The sequence below is a fragment of the Trachurus trachurus genome, assembly GCF_905171665.1.
Source record: "Trachurus trachurus genome assembly, chromosome: 18".
NCBI lineage: Eukaryota > Metazoa > Chordata > Actinopteri > Carangiformes > Carangidae > Trachurus > Trachurus trachurus.
In genome coordinates this window covers 333,559-351,310 of record NC_139909.1, presented here as the reverse complement: position 1 = coordinate 351,310, position 17,752 = coordinate 333,559, and the positions used below count along the sequence as shown (strand labels likewise).

The 17,752-nt window shown below is 41.9% G+C and overlaps 1 protein-coding gene across 2 annotated transcripts; it reads right to left on the bottom strand.

Moving 5' to 3' along the window:
• Positions 1 to 3,326: 3,326 nt before the first annotated feature.
• hmgb2b (high mobility group box 2b) lies at positions 3,327 to 16,296 on the bottom strand. Of its 2 annotated transcripts, XR_014596221.1 has the most exons (6): positions 16,136 to 16,296; positions 13,213 to 13,371; positions 9,936 to 10,087; positions 6,780 to 6,954; positions 4,349 to 5,061; positions 3,333 to 3,926 (listed from the first exon to the last, which is right to left on the bottom strand). XR_014596221.1 is itself a non-coding variant. In XM_083993427.1 (5 exons), exons 2-5 carry the CDS (start codon positions 13,360 to 13,362, stop codon positions 4,933 to 4,935), a joined length of 606 nt encoding a protein of 201 aa, XP_083849553.1. In that variant the 5' UTR covers positions 13,363 to 13,371; positions 16,136 to 16,247; the 3' UTR covers positions 3,327 to 4,932. The 2 variants fall into 2 exon arrangements, 1 of the variants encoding a protein (XP_083849553.1); XM_083993427.1 differs by having other exon boundaries at positions 3,327 to 5,061; positions 16,136 to 16,247.
• Positions 16,297 to 17,752: the final 1,456 nt, after the last annotated feature.

The window sequence follows — 17,752 nt, the reverse complement described above, 5'->3', positions numbered from 1 at the left end:
CACGGGTCGGGCACGGGCGGAACTCACATGAACGCGGGTGGGTACGCGGGTGTATGTGTAGGCCTACAGAGGAAAACTCACGCGCAGCTGCATGAACCAGCGTAGCAAATCATTTTTTTTTATCATTCACGGCAACAACAGAGCAGCATCTTGATGTAAATAAACGATCTTTGGCCGCGCGTGTGACCGCTCACAGCTTTCCCTGGAGTTTAGCCTGTCATGGCTTGACTGCTCGGCTTCTGGGTAAAAGCTACAAACACACCGATGGGATCAATGTAAAGGCTGAAGTGTCCTGCTTTCATTAAAAAAAGAATTATGTCGCTATCATTCCGGAAATAGCCGCGAAAGAGTACGGCTCCCCCCCTTTCTCTCTCTCTTTTCTTTTCTTTTTTCTAAAGAGTACGGCTGTACCCCTGTTATCGCCGGTGATGACGGCGATCTAACGGGCAGCGGGTCGGGGAACGGGTCTTAATATTGACGGGCGGGTCGGATCTGGGTTGTAGTCAGAAATAATCACGGGTGACGGGTCGGGACACGGGCTTAAAAACCAACGGGTCGGGCGGGCGCGGGTTTCCAAAATTGGACCCGTGCAGGACTCTGCTATACGGCTCCATGTGCACTTTTGCCCAAGACAAATTTACCCTTTTGGCGAAACATAAAGTTTATCTAATCTAATCAGTGTCTTACCCAAGGACACTTCGAAATGTTGACTGGAGGAGCCTGGTTAGGGAATGACATGTTCTTGTAGTTTTCCTGAGCTGTGGCAGAAATGAAAGAAGAAACACACCTGACCTCAACCTCCAAACCTCAAGTACATGGACTGTGAAGTAACACTGCAACACTAATGTTACAGTGCTGAAAGAAACTAACATCAGCATTTCCTGAAGAAAATGAATGTGAATGCTTGCATGATAGTTGGAAAACCACTTGAATCTTTGATGATTAGTATGAAAAAAACCCATTGAAGTCTAGATTTCTCAAATATATTAATATATATAATAAACCAACAGCCTGATAACATTGTTGAACAGATATTAATAAAGATGACGCAATATCTTAAGAGTAAAGGTAGAACTTGTAAGCAGGAGGCTAGTGATGTGCGGATTGACGCTCAGGTATCGATACTTGTGTGATACCATTTGTGCCCGTTTTAGTATGGGTATTCATAATAAAGTATCGATACTATCGCCGGTGTGCACTAATTTGGGGTGAACCGCTGTTTTCCTCACAGTAGACAGTTATTTTGTTATTTAAAGGACCTTTTTTCACACTGTTTGGAAGGGACTACACCTGTTCTGCCTCCGAGGCGACCTATGGTTGTGTAAATCTATGTGCCCCTCCCACACACACTCAGCTGAACTCATAGACCTAATGAGAACAGGAGGATTACAGTTTGGATGTTATTGAGACAAGTATTTCTAATTAAAGAACAAGAAAGGTAATCTGTGAACTATTCACTGCTATCTCAGAGAAATGCAGATTATTCCTTTAAAAGCGAATTTGAATGGTCAAAATCATCAAGATTGTGTTACAAATTAGCAAATTTGCTTTGCATAACTATAATTTGAAACTGTTTTTGTTTCCCTCTTCACACATGAAGCAGTTGTAAAATGTACCGCAATACCACCTTCAGTTTTACTTTGTATCGGATCAGAAAATAAATCTGTGGTATAGCACATCGCTACAGAAGGCTGGAAAATACCTGAATTGTTTAGGATGAGTGTAAAATAATGTGTGGAAACACAGTATATAGACTACATAAATTAATGTGGTGCCACTACCACAATAGTAAGCACTGCAGTTCTGTAATAGTAATCTAACACTACTCTGATGGCACTGTATTAGTACTGTAACATGAAGGTAAAAGTTCTTTCTACTGCAATAGTACTGTAAAATTCTGTAATAGTAATTTAACACTACTGTGATAGCACTGTATTAGTAATGTAACATTAATTTAACAGCACCACCTGACTGCTGGCCCTGGCCGATAGTAAATTATTGATAACAAATGTCCCTGACACTTGATGAAGTTTTAATAAATGGAAATGAATCTTATGAAAGTCGTTTTGTGTCTTGAGTTCATGGAGAGATGAAGACTGAAGCTCATTCATCCAGAGAATCACAACAACAGGAGTTTCCTCCTCAACACCATGCAAGAGGCTTTTATTGTGAAGGGTGCAACCACCAGGACTTCCTGTCAGGTCAGCAGGAACACAGGACAAAGACTTCTTCTTCGGTGTTTGAGACGTCTTCGCTGAGGAGCTGGAGGTGAAAGACGTCCGGACGGAGACTCAGTCTGAACCTGTAACGATGCACCAAAGTCACGATTCGATTCGTATCTCCATTTCTGACCCACGGTTCGATTCAATTCTAAGTTTTTAAGGTTAAAAAAAGAAGTAATTTTGGTAGCAAAATAGTCGGCCAAAAAAACACAAGCCGACCATTCTCATTGGTCGATTGGTCGCAGGAAAAAACCCAAACAGCCAGCCCTAATTACAACAATAATAAATTAAAAACAAAGAAATTATTCTCTTTTCTCAAACAAAATGCTGTTAAAAAATAAACAGAACTTAACTCCATTGTGGAGACTATTTAAAGGGACAACGAGGAGTTTCTATTTGGTTATAAAAAAGTCTCATATTAATGTGGATGAATCTCCGTTACCACTTGTTAATGGTCCATTTTAGATAAATCTATGGTTTTGTCTCTATGGTTATTTTGTTATTATTAGTGGTGGTGGAAATGCTGGGCGAGCCGACCAGCGTTTCTTTACTTTCGGTTTCGTGGCGAGTCATGAGAATAACGCCGCCGAATCTCCGTTTATGGTGGGAAATAAAGACTATAGATCACTATGATTTATTATCTCAGCCTATTTTGAATTCTGTTGTATCAAAGGCAAAGTTTATAAATAGACATTGCTCTACTCTCAAAAAACAAAAACAACAATCTTCTTTTCTTCTTTAGGTACCCGGTTCATCTTTGTTTTTTAATAAAATTAATAAATTCACACACTTTTACAATGTTTTTTAGGACTCAAACTCTTGGACAGCTAATTCTAAAAAAAATACCTTCAAATATTAAGACTTTATAAAGTCGTGAAAAGACTTTTTAATACCTTTTAAGGGTCTTCATTTTCCCAAAATTGATTTATCACCTTTTAATACTATTTAAGACCCCACGGATACCCTGCATAAAGACAAAACATTAAAAAAAGAACTTTTATAAATCCTCACGAGGGCGCACAAGGGCCTCGGACACATCTGGTACCGACACCGGGTCTGGACCAGGACCTGCAGGACCTTTACAGCGGAGAAGAAAGCAGCGGACTCGTGGTTTTTTTTCCCTCAGTTGGTCGTTTTATTATAAAAGTTGAAGTTTCTACTCTGACAGTGAACAAGGAACTGAAAAAACTCCAATAAACCTCCAGTAAGAAAATAAAAAAAAAACATGATGATGATGAGCAGGGAAAGGGAGGGGGGGGAGGAAGAGGAGGAGGAGGAGGAGGTGGGGGGTTCAGGTTTCCATGGTGACACACAGGGTCGATGACGGGGAAGGAGGAGGGGAGGGTGGAAGGGTGCAGGGGTAACCATGGTAACAGTGAGGAGGAGGTGGGGGAGTGGGAGTGGGGGGGTTCTCTACTATCCTCTGGTGTCGGACAGTTTAACATCTGATGACCGCCAACACACACACACACACACACACAAACACACACACACACATACACACGTTACAGAAAGGCAACAGACACACACACACAGTACACACACACAGCGACACACACTCTGTGGTCCGTGTGTGTGTGTTTCAGAGCTGCTTCAACCTGTGAGTCAGCACTGAGGTAAAAACTGACCGCTGATACTTCCTGTCTCTCTCCTCACCTGTCCATCAACCTACGGCGTATCCATGGAGACGGCCTGTCCATCAACCTACGGCGTATCCATGGAGACGGACAGGAGCAGCTGATAACTTCCTGTCTCACTGCAAAAACTCAAAATATCTTACCAAGAATATTTGTCTTATTTCTAGTCAAAACAAATCTCATTCTACGTAAAATCAGACTCATCACATTAAAAGCAGCTTGTTTTTAGACACTTTTTACTTCTTTCAGGCAGATTTTCACTTGAAATAAGTAGAAACTTGCTTTCACTGGCAGAATTTCCTACTTATTTCAATTGAAAATTAGTTTAAAACAAATGAAAATTATCTTTTTTTAGGTGGTGAGTCTCATTTTAAGTGAAAAGAGTTCAGTTTTGACTAGAAATGAGACATTTTGACAAGAAATAAGACAAATAATCTTGGAAAGATTTGGAGTTTTTGCAGTGCTCTCTCTCCTCACCTGTCCATCAACCTACGGCGTATCCATGGAGACGGACAGGAGCAGCTGATAACTTCCTGTCTTGCTGCAAAAACTCAAAATCTTACCAAGAATATTTGTCTCATTTCTAGTCAAAGTAAAATTAGACTCATCACATTAAAAAGCAGCTTGTTTTTAGACACTTTTTACTTCTTTCAAGCAGATTTTTCTACTTATTTCAAGTGAAAATTAGTTTAAAATAAATGAAAATGATCTAAAAACAAGTAAATTTTTAGGTGATGAGTCTTATTTTAAGTGAAAAGAGTTTAGTTTTGACTAGAAATGAGACGTTTTGACAAGAAATAAGACAAATATTCTTGGACAGATGTAGAGTTTTTGCCGTGCTCTCTCTCCTCACCTGTCCATCAACCTACGGCGTGTCCATGGAGACGGACAGAAGGTGGCAGCTGGATTCCCTCTCCTCCTCCTCCTCCTCCTCCCCCTCCCCCTCCCCCCTCCTGTTTAAAACCGTCGGACCTCTGAAACACACACACCCACCTGTCTTTCTCTCGCTCTAACACACACTCTCTCTCATCCAGCTGCAGTTTGTCGTCATCTCTTCGTCGCCGTCGTCTCGTCTACTCGTCGTCGTCCTCCTCGTCGTCGTCGTCCTCTCCGTCGTCGTCGTCCTCCTCCTCTCCTCCTCCCTGAGCTGAGGAGCCGGGGTTCCTGGCGTACGTGCCGCCGCCGCGGTACGCCACCATGTCCTGATAAACAACAAGGGAGGGAATCGAACAGGGTGTTGAGATGATGCAACCAAAAACACAACGGCAACGGTGTCTAATCTGTGTCTACGTGTCTCTGCTATTAAAGTTCAGCGTTTCTTCTCAGAGTTTTACTTTTACAATCTGGACTCATGTTAACATGACGTATGCAGAGTTTCTGGTCAGTCGTCATGGAAACACAACGCCCTGCCAGCGGTGTGGCGTTTGGACCAGAGTGAAAACAAACGTGTACGAGCTGAAAGAATAAACGATGTATCACTGTTAACACCTGTATCTATCTATATATATTTGAGCTGCAACTAGGGATGCACATTTTGAATTTTTTTCTGACCGATAACCGACGCTCGTTAACTGATTATTAACCGTTAACCGATTAGATTAAGACGCTTGCGGTGCACGGCAAAAAAAAAAAAAAATTGATCGCTCCAATTTATTTATTTATTTTTGCCGTTAAATACACACGTGCGCCGCGACAGCTGATCAGTGCGCTCTGTCTCAGCTGATCGCGCTCTGGAGGTTAGATCGTCCAATGTAGAACTGTTTTTATACAAAGTGCAGCCAAACACCAGGCTGAAGGAGCAGCAGAGCTCCTCTGACAGCTCCTCTGTGGAGCTGCAGGTGAACAGGCTGGAGAGCAGCCACGTCCTCGTCCTCTTTGTTTTTTCTCAGCGCCGTAGTTACAGGTGATTCACATCCATGTCCGTGCAGCTACATTTATTGTCTGATGTTCCTTCATGGGGGCTGCTGCACATACTGTCAGCCCTCCTGTGGAACTTTTTGCTGTGAAATATGACTGAAGGCAGTGAACTCTGCACGTGTCGACACGCCCCCATGAGTTGACGACATAAGGAGCTAATAAAATAAATAAATAACCGATCGGTCAAAGTTCTTGTTATAAATAACCGATCGGTCAAAGTTCTTGTTATCGGTTAACGGTTAAACGGTTAATCATGTGCATCCCTAGCTGCAACAATGAATCAATTATTAAATTAATCGTCAACTATTGTGATAATCTAATAATCAGTTTGAAGAAGCTCTACTCGTGGAGAGCTTCTGAAGCTGGAATCAGAGAATTGGGACTTTTTCTTCAAAAACTACTCAATGTGAATATTTCTGGTTTCTTTGTTCCTTTATGACAATAAACTGAGTCTCTCTTTGGTTTGTGGACAAAACAAGACATTTGAGGACGATGTCATCTGGTGGTGTGGCATTTTATTGACCAAACAACTAATCGATTAATAGTTAAAATAATCAACAGATTCATCGATAATGAAAATAATCGTTAGTTGCAGCCCTAAATCATGTTTAATTTTACTATCTCTCAGCAGCCAGTAAAAGGCCAGTCAGTTATAGGCCTGCAGGTTTTTCATGAGTGGGGTCAAGTAGACTGTTTTATTTAGAATTTTATATTGTGCATTGTTGGAACGTCAATGCTAAATAAATATTTTCATAACTTTTGTAACCGATTACTTTGAAGCATGAATAATAATTTATGAAATAGCAAAGCTTTGATTTTAGTGAGGTGAGTACACAGTCACTAGAAGTTGTCAGAATGATTTCTTTCAGTGATTTTCGGCCCAAACTTTTAATTTTGGCGCGTCCCTAATAATAATAATGATAATAATAATGATATGAAGCGTGTGTGTCTGTCTAATATTAATAATGATGAGGTAATGGTGTGATAGTAAGCGGTCTCTTACCCGGTCGTATTTCTCTCGTAGCTTCTGGGCCTTCTCCTCGTACGGCAGCTTCTCGGACTGGGACAGTTTGCTCCACATCTCTCCCAGCTTCTTGGCACAGTCGCCTATAGACAGACCGGGGTACTGCTGCTTCACGCTGGGACGGTACTCGCTGCAGAACACGAAGAACGCAGACCTGAGGGGACAGAGGACACGGGTCAAACATTACATCTCTGAAGGGACACGGGTCAAACATAAAACATTACATCTCTGAAGGGACACGGGACATGTACCCCCAGCAAGGATCCGTTTGGATCTGCCAAAAAAAAAAACCTTTTTGGGAAAAGCTTCTGGCGAAATGATGTAATGGCATATAGGGTACTGCAACTGCATACATGGTCAGATAACTCTGAAATGTTTTCATGGTGTATCCTGACACATAGGGGAAACTATCAGAATAATATTCTAGGGGTTAATGCCTTCCTATTTTCAAATATCACCCTCAGTTTATCCCAAAAGACAAAAAAATGTGTTTCCGCCTGACAAATTGTCATCAAATGTGATCATTTTAAAATCATTTATTATACATATCACTGCCTTAGATGGATATGAAAAACTTCCCACTTTTGTAAGCCTCAATTTAAGCCCAAAATGACCTTTCCATCTAGAAGATTACACCTGCTATGACCAAAGTCTTCCAGTGTCCTACCTCAAAATCAGAGAAAACGGAACTTTCAGCATTACCATTCCAAATGGGATTAAGCATGATTTCTAAGAAATAATAGTGAAAAAAAGGTAGCAAAAAACATCCTGAGGGGTGGACCTGGCTCCCGGCCTATGTTTATATGGACACAAAATAAAACCACCTGATTAAAACAAGTGTGTTCATGCATCGAGCAGTTAATCTGAATAAATTCACTGTAACATATTGACTGATTAGTATAAACCAGTAGAAAAAGCAAAAGAGCGTTGGGAACGTTGGGGTTTCATTGGTAGTAAACTTACGGGCATTGAGGCGAGTTTCAGCTGTTAGTAAACTTACAGGGGTCTTTTGGGAGCGTTGGGGTTTCAGCTGTTAGTAAACTTACGGGGGTCTTTTGGGAGCGTTGGGGCTTCAGCTGTTAGTAAACTTACAGGGGTCTTTTGGGAGCGTTGGGGTTTCAGCTGTTAGTAAACTTACAGGGGTCTTTTGGGAGCGTTGGGGTAGGTTTCAGCTGTTAGTAAACTTACAGGGGTCTTTTGGGAGCGTTGGGGTTTCAGCTGTTAGTAAACTTACAGGGGTCTTTTGGGAACGTTGGGGTTTCAGCTGTTAGTAAACTTACAGGCGTCTTTTGGGAGCGTTGGGGTTTCAGCTGTTAGTAAACTTACAGAGGTCTTTTGGGAGCGTTGGGGTTTCAGCTGTTAGTAAACTTACAGGGTCTTTTGGGAGCGTTGGGGTTTCAGCTGTTAGTAAACTTACAGGGGTCTTTTGGGAGCGTTGGGGTTTCAGCTGTTAGTAAACTTACGGGGGTCTTTTGGGAGCGTTGGGGTTTCAGCTGTTAGTAAACTTACAGGCGTCTTTTGGGAGCGTTGGGGTTTCAGCTGTTAGTAAACTTACAGGCGTCTTTTGGGAGCGTTGGGGTTTCAGCTGTTAGTAAACTTACAGGGTCTTTTGGGAGCGTTGGGGTTTCAGCTGTTAGTAAACTTACAGGCGTCTTTTGGGAGCGTTGGGGTTTCAGCTGTTAGTAAACTTACAGGGTCTTTTGGGAGCGTTGGGGTTTCAGCTGTTAGTAAACTTACAGGCGTCTTTTGGGAGCGTTGGGGTTTCATTGGTAGTAAACTTACAGGTGTCTTTTGGGAGCGTTGGGGTTTCAGCTGTTAGTAAACTTACGGAGGTCTTTTGGGAGCGTTCAAGGTCAGATTCAGCTGTTAGTAAACTTACAGGGTCTTTTGGGAGCGTTGGGGTTTCAGCTGTTAGTAAACTTACAGGCGTCTTTTGGGAGCGTTGGGGTTTCATTGGTAGTAAACTTACAGGCGTCTTTTGGGAGCGTTGGGGTTTCAGCTGTTAGTAAACTTACAGGCGTCTTTTGGGAGCGTTGGGGTTTCAGCTGTTAACTTACGGAGGTCTTTTGGGAGCGTTGGGGTTTCAGCTGTTAGTAAACTTACAGGGGTCTTTTGGGAGCGTTGGGGTTTCAGCTGTTAGTAAACTTACAGGCGTCTTTTGGGAGCGTTGGGGTTTCAGCTGTTAGTAAACTTACAGGGGTCTTTTGGGAGCGTTGGGGTTTCAGCTGTTAACTTACGGAGGTCTTTTGGGAGCGTTGGGGTTTCAGCTGTTAGTAAACTTACAGGGGTCTTTTGGGAGCGTTGGGGTTTCATTGGTAGTAAACTTACAGGTGTCTTTTGGGAGCGTTGGGGTTTCAGCTGTTAGTAAACTTACGGAGGTCTTTTGGGAACGTTGGGGTTTCAGCTGTTAGTAAACTTACGGAGGTCTTTTGGGAACATTGGGGTTTCATTGGTAGTAAACTTACAGGCGTCTTTTGGGAGCGTTGGGGTTTCAGCTGTTAGTAAACTTACAGAGGTCTTTTGGGAGCGTTGGGGTTTCAGCTGTTAGTAAACTTACGGAGGTCTTTTGGGAGCGTTGGGGTTTCAGCTGTTAGTAAACTTACAGGGGTCTTTTGGGAGCGTTGGGGTTTCAGCTGTTAGTAAACTTACAGAGGTCTTTTGGGAGCGTTGGGGTTTCAGCTGTTAGTAAACTTACGGGGGTCTTTTGGGAGCGTTGGGGTTTCAGCTGTTAACTTACAGGCGTCTTTTGGGAGCGTTGGGGTTTCAGCTGATAACTTACAGGCGTCTTTTGGGAGCGTTGGGGTTTCAGCTGTTAGTAAACTTACGGGGGTCTTTTGGGAGCGTTGGGGTTTCAGCTGTTAACTTACAGGCGTCTTTTGGGAGCGTTGGGGTTTCAGCTGTTAACTTACAGGCGTCTTTTGGGAGCGTTGGGGTTTCAGCTGTTAGTAAACTTACAGGCGTCTTTTGGGAGCGTTGGGGTTTCAGCTGTTAGTAAACTTACTGGGGTCTTTTGGGAGCGTTGGGGTTTCAGCTGTTAGTAAACTTACAGGCGTCTTTTGGGAGCGTTGGGGTTTCAGCTGTTAGTAAACTTACGGGGGTCTTTTGGGAGCGTTAGGGTTTCAGCTTTTAACTTACGGGGGTCTTTTGGGAGCGTTGGGGTCTTTCCTCTTGCGGCCCCTCTTTCCGAAGCCCTTGGGTGGGACGTAGTCTCTCATCTCCCTGTTGTAACGCACTTTGTCGGCCTTGGCCATGTCTTCAAAGCACTTCTTATCACTGGGAGTCAGACCCTGCACACACAACAACACACAGGCTTTTATTCTGAAGGAACTGGGACAAAGAGCCTAACAACACACAGGCTTTTATTCTGAAGGAACTGGGACAAAGAGCCTAACAACACACAGGCTTTTATTCTGAAGGAAATGGGAGAGAGAATCTGCACACACACAGACTTTTATTCTGAAGGAACTGGGACAAAGAGCCTAACAACACACAGGCTTTTATTCTGAAGGAACTGGGACAAAGAGCCTAACAACACAGGCTTTTATTCTGAAGGAACTGGGAGAGATAACCTGCACACACACACACAACACACAGGCTTTTATTCTGAAGGAACTGGGAGAGAGAACCTGCACACACACACACACCACAAGACACAAGCTTTTATTCTGAAGGAACAGGAGAGAGAATCTGCACACACACACACCACAAGACACAGGCTTTTATTCTGAAGGAACAGGGAGAGAGAACCTGCACACACACACACACACACAAGCTTTTATTCTGAAGGAACTGGGAGAGAGAATCTGCACACACACAACAAGACACATGCTTTTATTCTGAAGGAACTGGGAGAGAGAATCTGCACACACAACAAGACACATGCTTTTATTCTGAAGGAACTGGGAGAGAGAATCTGCACACACACACACACACACACACACACACACACACACCACAACACACAGGCTTTTATTCTGAAGGAACTGGGAGAGAGAATCTGCACACACACACAACAAGACACATGCTTTTATTCTGAAGGAACTGGGAGAGAGAATCTGCACACACACACACACACCACAACACACAGGCTTTTATTCTGAAGGAACTGGGAGAGAGAATCTGCACACACACAACAAGACACATGCTTTTATTCTGAAGGAAGTGGGAGAGAGAATCTGCACACACAACAACACACAGGCTTTTATTCTGAAGGAACAGGGAGAGAGAACCTGCACACACACACACAACAAGACACAGGCTTTTATTCTGAAGGAACAGGGAGAGAGAATCTGCACACACAACAACACACAGACTTTTATTCTGAAGGAACAGGGAGAGAGAACCTGCACACACACACACAACAAGACACAGGCTTTTATTCTGAAGGAACTTCCGATTCATATTAAACTCAATTTGAAAGATCTAATATAATATCGATTCATGAAATCCTTAGATCGACCTTTTAATGTTCACGATTGCACTGTTTACTTCAGGAGTGAGTTACGGTCAATTTAATATAAAGATGAATATTTTCAATAAAACACTTGTTACATTAGTTTTGCAAAAATCTCTTCCATAACCAAGCACATTGGTATTGAACCTTGTACCATGTGACATTCATCATCACTGAGGCAGATGAATCTTCTAATGTTGAGTGTTTAATAAACTATTATAAATAAAGGTTATTGGTGCTGATTGGTGGTATGAGTGAGTGGCTCCCTCTGCTGGAACTAAAGGGGAACTGCAGCCATGACCATGACATAAATATATAAATATTTGTCTTTCTGTAACAGGGCTCCACTGCCCCAACATGGAGGCATTTTGCCCCTAAAATCTGAGACAGTGCAAGTAAATTTTTCATCTACTTGCACATGTGCAACCAGTAAATTTACCTTTCACTGGTGAAATGTGAAAGTGGCGACTCAAAGGAGCTGGTATCTGAGATTACAGGTGTCAGGTCAATTGCAACTGTATAGATATATATGTTCATATTTAAATGAATCATGTCAAGCACAACTGTATAGATTTACATTTTTATATTTAAATGAATCATGTCAATCGCAACTGTATAGATTTATATTTTTATGTTTCAATGAATCATGTTAATCGCAGCTATATACATAGATTATATATATTTGGTAACACTTTACAATAAGGGTCCCTTAATTAACGTTAGTACATTATTAAGCATTAATTAATATATTAACAATCATTATTATGTATTACTTAGGATTAGGAAACACATTAATGAATGTAGCCTATTACTAAGCAGTTAATTAATGTTTACTACTCAAAGTTAGTTAATACATTTAAAAGTTGAATAATGTAATTAGTTATCATTATGTATGCATTACTCAGCATTAATTAACACATTAGTTTATATATTAATGCTTGATAATGTCCTAACTAAGGTTAATTAAGGGACCCTTATTGTAAAGTGTTACCATATATCTTTTTACAATTCAAAGAATCATGTATAACCCTGTAACTATGTAAATGTGCCTTTTCTGTTATCTACTGGTCCTCCGTCTTTATGGACTTTTTATGTTAATTGTTGTATTGTTTTGGGGACTACGGATGTAATTCAGCACATGTGCTAAATCTGGTGTATTTACTGCATTGTCCCGACTAAATAAACTAATAAAGTAAAGTAAAGCAAAGCAGTGTGTGTGTGAGGATCATGGATGAAAAGGAAATGTTGAAAGTTGATTTGTAAATCTTCTAAAAAGCACTGTGCTCCTAGTAAAAACTGTTAGTCTGGAGTAGGGATGTCACGATTATAGATGTTCTTTGTATGATTATCACGATTATTACGCATTAGCCTAATTAATTTCACAACATATGAATGTGTAAAATCAAACGCAGTCAAAATATAATTACATTACAAATCTTTACACTAAATATTTTGAGTATCTACTATTCATATGTAACCAATTATTAATCCTCCAGGGGAAGTCTTTTAAATATTCAAAGCATTGTCATCTATACCAAATGTTTAAGTTTATTTTAATTGTTTATCACAAATGAGACGCTAGGCTAACATTTAAATTTCTACCATGTTACATTAAAGGTTAATTGACCAGTATTTCTTACATTTACCTTAACTTTTGTGCACATCTGCCTCTGTGTTTCCAAAATAATCTTTTTTGGAAAGTGATGGTATTTAAGAATCTTTACGATTAATTAATTGTGGCGTTTAATACCGTGATTAATTGTGAAAACAAGTAATTGTGACATCCCTAGTCTGGAGCGCTGTGTAATCTGTCTATCTACAGGTCCAAGTCTCAGGCTGTCTCACTCTCTCTCTGTCCTACCAATAGGAGTTACAGCAGAGTTAAAACAAATACATAGATAGTTAATTATCTTAAAAATCTCTCTCTCTCTGTCCCACCCGTCTGTCTTTCCGTCTTACCTTCCATCTCTCGGAGCATTTCTTGGAGAACTCGGCGAAGTTGACCGACTGCTCGGGGTTTTTCTTCCGGTGTTCCTCTCTACACGTCTGGACGAAGAAGGCGTACGCCGACGTCTTCCCCTTCGGCTTGTTGACGTCTTTTCGCATCATATTGGCGGCCTGCGGCGAGAAGAAGAGGAAATCATGGTCTGTCCAACTAAGAAAAGTATTTTCCTTCCATTGTTATTAGTAATAATGTTGATGTTAGAGACAATAACTCAGATATTGATCAACCTTTACTAAGAGGTACAGGTTATAGAGGTTATAGAAGAGGTCAGTGAAGAGACATGATCTCAGCTCAGGTTTCTCACTAGGGCTGCAATAACCAATCGATAAAAATTGATTATTAAAAGCATTTAGTTATTTTTTTCTTTAATTATTCTTGATTTATTACTTTGACACATAATGTTCAAGCAGAAACCTGTCATTTGTGCACTTTTCTGCACCGTCAATTTGAAATAATGTTCTGTTTCTGAATAGAGATGGAAAATAAATGTTTTTTTAATCCGATTCATAGTTTAATTGAAAAAATAATCGACCAATTAATCGATTATTAAAATAGTCGTTAGTTGCAGCCCTATTCCTTACATGATGTTTACTCAAACAGCTCTGAGCTGCAGCTGTCATGTCTTCTTAGTGTCTTGTCATTGTCTCATATAATCTTTATTATAAAAACCATTATATCATTATATAAAACAGTAACAGAGGCATCACAGGTCAAGGCAGTGGGACACGTTTGGCTGGAATAAACCTTTAAAATACAATTTTTCTTTTTGTTCATTATAATAAATAATAAAAAGAACTCTAAAATGTGATGTGTTTTTATTCAGAATGACAGATGGAGGAGGAGAACTTTCTCCATCCTTGATGTGAAAGTGTTTGATGAATGATGAGACTGAGCTGACTGTTCTTTGTTATTCCCAGAGTGGGGTCCATCTTATAAACCAGGGGGAGGAGGAGGCCCCTCAGACCCGGGTTGGACCCTCTCTCCGTGCCGGCTGCAGCACCGACCCTCTCCGTGCCGGCTGCAGCACCGGGCTGGGATGCATCCGGCTGCAGCACCGGGCTGGGATGCATCCGGCCGGGGCCTCGGTCCTCTCTCCCGGCCTGGGAGTGGAGGGAAGGTGAAGGAAAACTGGGTCTGGCTGCATCTGCATCGTCTCTGCTATGTCTTTACAGGGTCTTCTCATGTGATTAATTATTATAAAACAGTCTCAGATCATCTGTCCATGAAGCTTCACAGGTCCAGGAAACAGTGGGATGTTGAGTTAGTGGTTCATTATGTCTGGAAACATGTTTGAACCCGACACCACCCACTGAACACACACATCTGACATTTAACCTTTATTGTGCTCAAACTCCCTAAATTCTCCCCTTTACACACTAGTAAAGCTTTGGGCACGTTTGGCTGGAATAAACCTTTAAATAAAACATACAATGTTGTTTTTTTTCATTAGTAAGGGGGTAAAAATGATTTATTTTTTTATTAAAAAATTTTTTTAATCTCTAAAATGCAAAATGTGTTTTATTCAGAGTGCCATCTGATGATGGAGGAGGAGGAGAACTTTCTCCATCCTTCATGTGAAAGTGTCTGGAGAGTGAAAACAGCCCACTGAACACACACATCTGACATTTAACCTTTATTGTGCTCAAACCCCCTAAATTCTCCCTTTTACACACTAGTAAAGCTTTGAACACGTTTGGCTGGAATAAACCTTTAAAATAAATCAATGTTTCTTTTTTTCATTAGTAAAAAAGAAAATTTTTATTTTTTTTTATTTTTTATAATAATTATAAAATGTCTAAAATGTAAAAAGTGTTTTATTCAGAGTGCCATGTGATGCTGATGGAGGAGGAGGATAACTTTCTCCATCCATCCTCCATGTGAAAGTGTGTGCAGAGTGAAAACGGCCCATCCGAGCTGATTTGGGAATAACAAAGAACAGAGAGTGGGATCCATTTTATAAAAACCAGGGGGGAAAAGGAGGCCCTCTGAGCCGGGCTGGACCCCTCTCTCTGCGGGCTGCAGCCGACCGCAGCACCGCGACACCCGGCCGGAGCTCCGCGCCTCTCCCCGCCGGCCAGCGGAGCCTCCTGAGCGGCCGTGGTGAAGGAAAACGGCCGCTAGCCGAGCTGCGTCGCGGCGTCTATGTATGACTATGAGTGGTGCAGTTAGCCTAGCCGTGCTAACGGTGCTAACAGAACAATGAGCCACCATTTGCTTCCCGCCCTCTGCGGAGCTAACGGCCCATCCCCCTCCGCTAGCTAGCAACTAGCAGGGCTAACGGGACAAATATAAAACATATTAAATTAAATATATATGTTTAATATCATAATTAAATGTATATCTTTGAAAGCGGCGCGGTTATTTTTAGTTTTTAGGTGTTTTTCCCCAGTCCGCAATGGAAATAATGGAGTCGATAGAGCAGCTACGCATTTTCAACGCAGGGCTCAGGTTATGCGCCGGAGAGGTCACCATAGCAGCCTTGTGTGGACGGGGGGGATAGGACTATTTCCTGGCGTTGCTACTCTCCAAAATGGGCGTTTCGTGTTTACAACAACAACACGTCTCTCTCTCCATCAGTGTAACGTTAACACACACAGGGACAGAGAGAGGCTCAGTGATGCGAACACGGTTCTTCACCACCACCGACACTCTGCTCGTCAAAGCGGCCATTTTATCCCACTTTTCCAGCCTCATTCACGGACCTTTTTTTTTTTTTTTTTTTTTTTTTTTTTTTTATTTAACACGGAGCTCCTGCACGTCAGTTAAAGAAAAAACCCCAAAACCCTAACCGGCAGATAAATCAAAGCCAGCTCATTGTCACTTATGTGGTTGACTTAATGGATGTAAGCCAAGCCGGAGCTCGGTAACGGTACTCACTCTGGATGAGGGCCGGGCTGCAGACGTCTTGGACCGGGCTTCTGGGTCTGGGTTTCTGGGTCTTGTTATTGTTGTTTGGAGGCTGAAGCTGAAGCAGCGACTGAAACCGTTGGTTCACTTTCAAACTGGGTCGAGCTGCGGCTTGGCCCCGCCCCCCAGCACCGCCCCCGTTGGTGCTCTCTGTCCGGGGGGGCGGGGCCAAGCCGGCCGCGGTGGGCGGGGCCGAGGGGAATGCTGCGCTCTGATTGGCTGCTGGGAACGCCCCTCAATCCCCTCCGTTGCTACGCAGCCCCGCCCGCTCGCCCGCCGCTGTTTGCCTAGTGACGCGGCGTAGCCACACGGCGGCCATCTTGGTAAGGGCAACTCTCTCCCCCAGAGCATGAAGCCTGTGGTGCGTATTCTGCTATAATGACCACAACTTGCTCAGTTTTTGTCCGATTTCCAAACGGATTGATTTTTTATGAACGTTTATTTAGTTTAGTTTAGTTTAGTTTAGTTTAGTTTAAGTTTATTTCGGACATGTTAAAAGAAATAAAACATAATACAGAAATGGACAGACATAACATATAAAAACTTTGCAAAGACAACATGAACAAAAAATATATATAAAAAAAGTGAAATAAAATAATTTAAAATAAAGGTAATTTGATATATTTTGTTTGTTTGTTTGTTTGTTTCATATCCGAAAAGGAGTGGGAAGAAGTAAAACTGATGAAAAATGATGCAGCATACTTAAAATCACGGATACTTTTAATCATGTACTTTTTTTTGTAAAAGTAACTTTATGCAAATAGTTAAAGTATTATTTTATTTTTTATTGAGCCTTTATTTAACCAGGTAAAAGACCCGTTAAGATCGAGATCTCATTTTCAAGGGCGACCTGGCCAAGAGGGCAGCAGCACACGTCGTCAACATTACCATAAAATACGGAATACATTACAATATTACATTATAATAAATAAATAGGGCCATGTTACAATAGAGGTTAAAACAAAAGTGCAAGGAGCAAGGGGGTCATGGTGACAAGGTTGGTCAGCAAAGGCACCGCTCAATTGATTTTTGTTGTCGGACCTTTAGGAAGTGACGGAAAACATTAAAAGATACAAGTTCAGACATTTTCAGTTCAGCCTGGAGGTTGTTCCATGTTGATGGAGCGGCGAAACTAAACGCTTTCTTCTCTACAGCTAGCAATAGTAATAGCTACATACTGGTTTATTTTTCAGAGTTATGAATAGTTTTCTTAGTGCAGAGGAACTAAAGCAACTGTCTGTTCCAATATGGCCGACTGTGAGCTACGCCTGCGTGTAGTCGACCCGCCCCCTTGGCTCCGCCCCTCAGCGACGCCACCAGGGCGGGAACTCCACGCTGACGACGGGGTGGGGCGAGCTGGTATCCCTGCAGCTGATTGGCCAGAATCCGTGTCCGTCAAACCGACGGGCCAATCAGAGGGGGGGATGGAGGAGGGGCGGTGCAGCGGTGCCGGGGATGAAGATGGAGAATCTAAAAATACACAGTTATGGTTGTATTTCTGTTTACGCTCGTCCATTTTAATCAGCTAATCAATAAAAGATTAATCAATAGAGAAGTGATCAATGATAATCAGTAGATTGTTTCACT

What these genes read in the sequence shown, in the direction of transcription:
- hmgb2b (XM_083993427.1), bottom strand. Translation starts at nt 13,362, where the DNA reads ATGATGCGAAAAGACGTCAACAAGCCGAAGGGGAAGACGTCGGCGTAC. An exon ending in AACGCTCCCAAAAGACCCCC is followed by an intron (nt 6,955 to 9,935) that starts GTAAGTTAAAAG and finishes CTGTCCCCTCAG; the next exon opens with GTCTGCGTTCTTCGTGTTCT. An exon ending in TACGAGAGAAATACGACCGG is followed by an intron (nt 5,062 to 6,779) that starts GTAAGAGACCGC and finishes GTTGTTTATCAG; the next exon opens with GACATGGTGGCGTACCGCGG.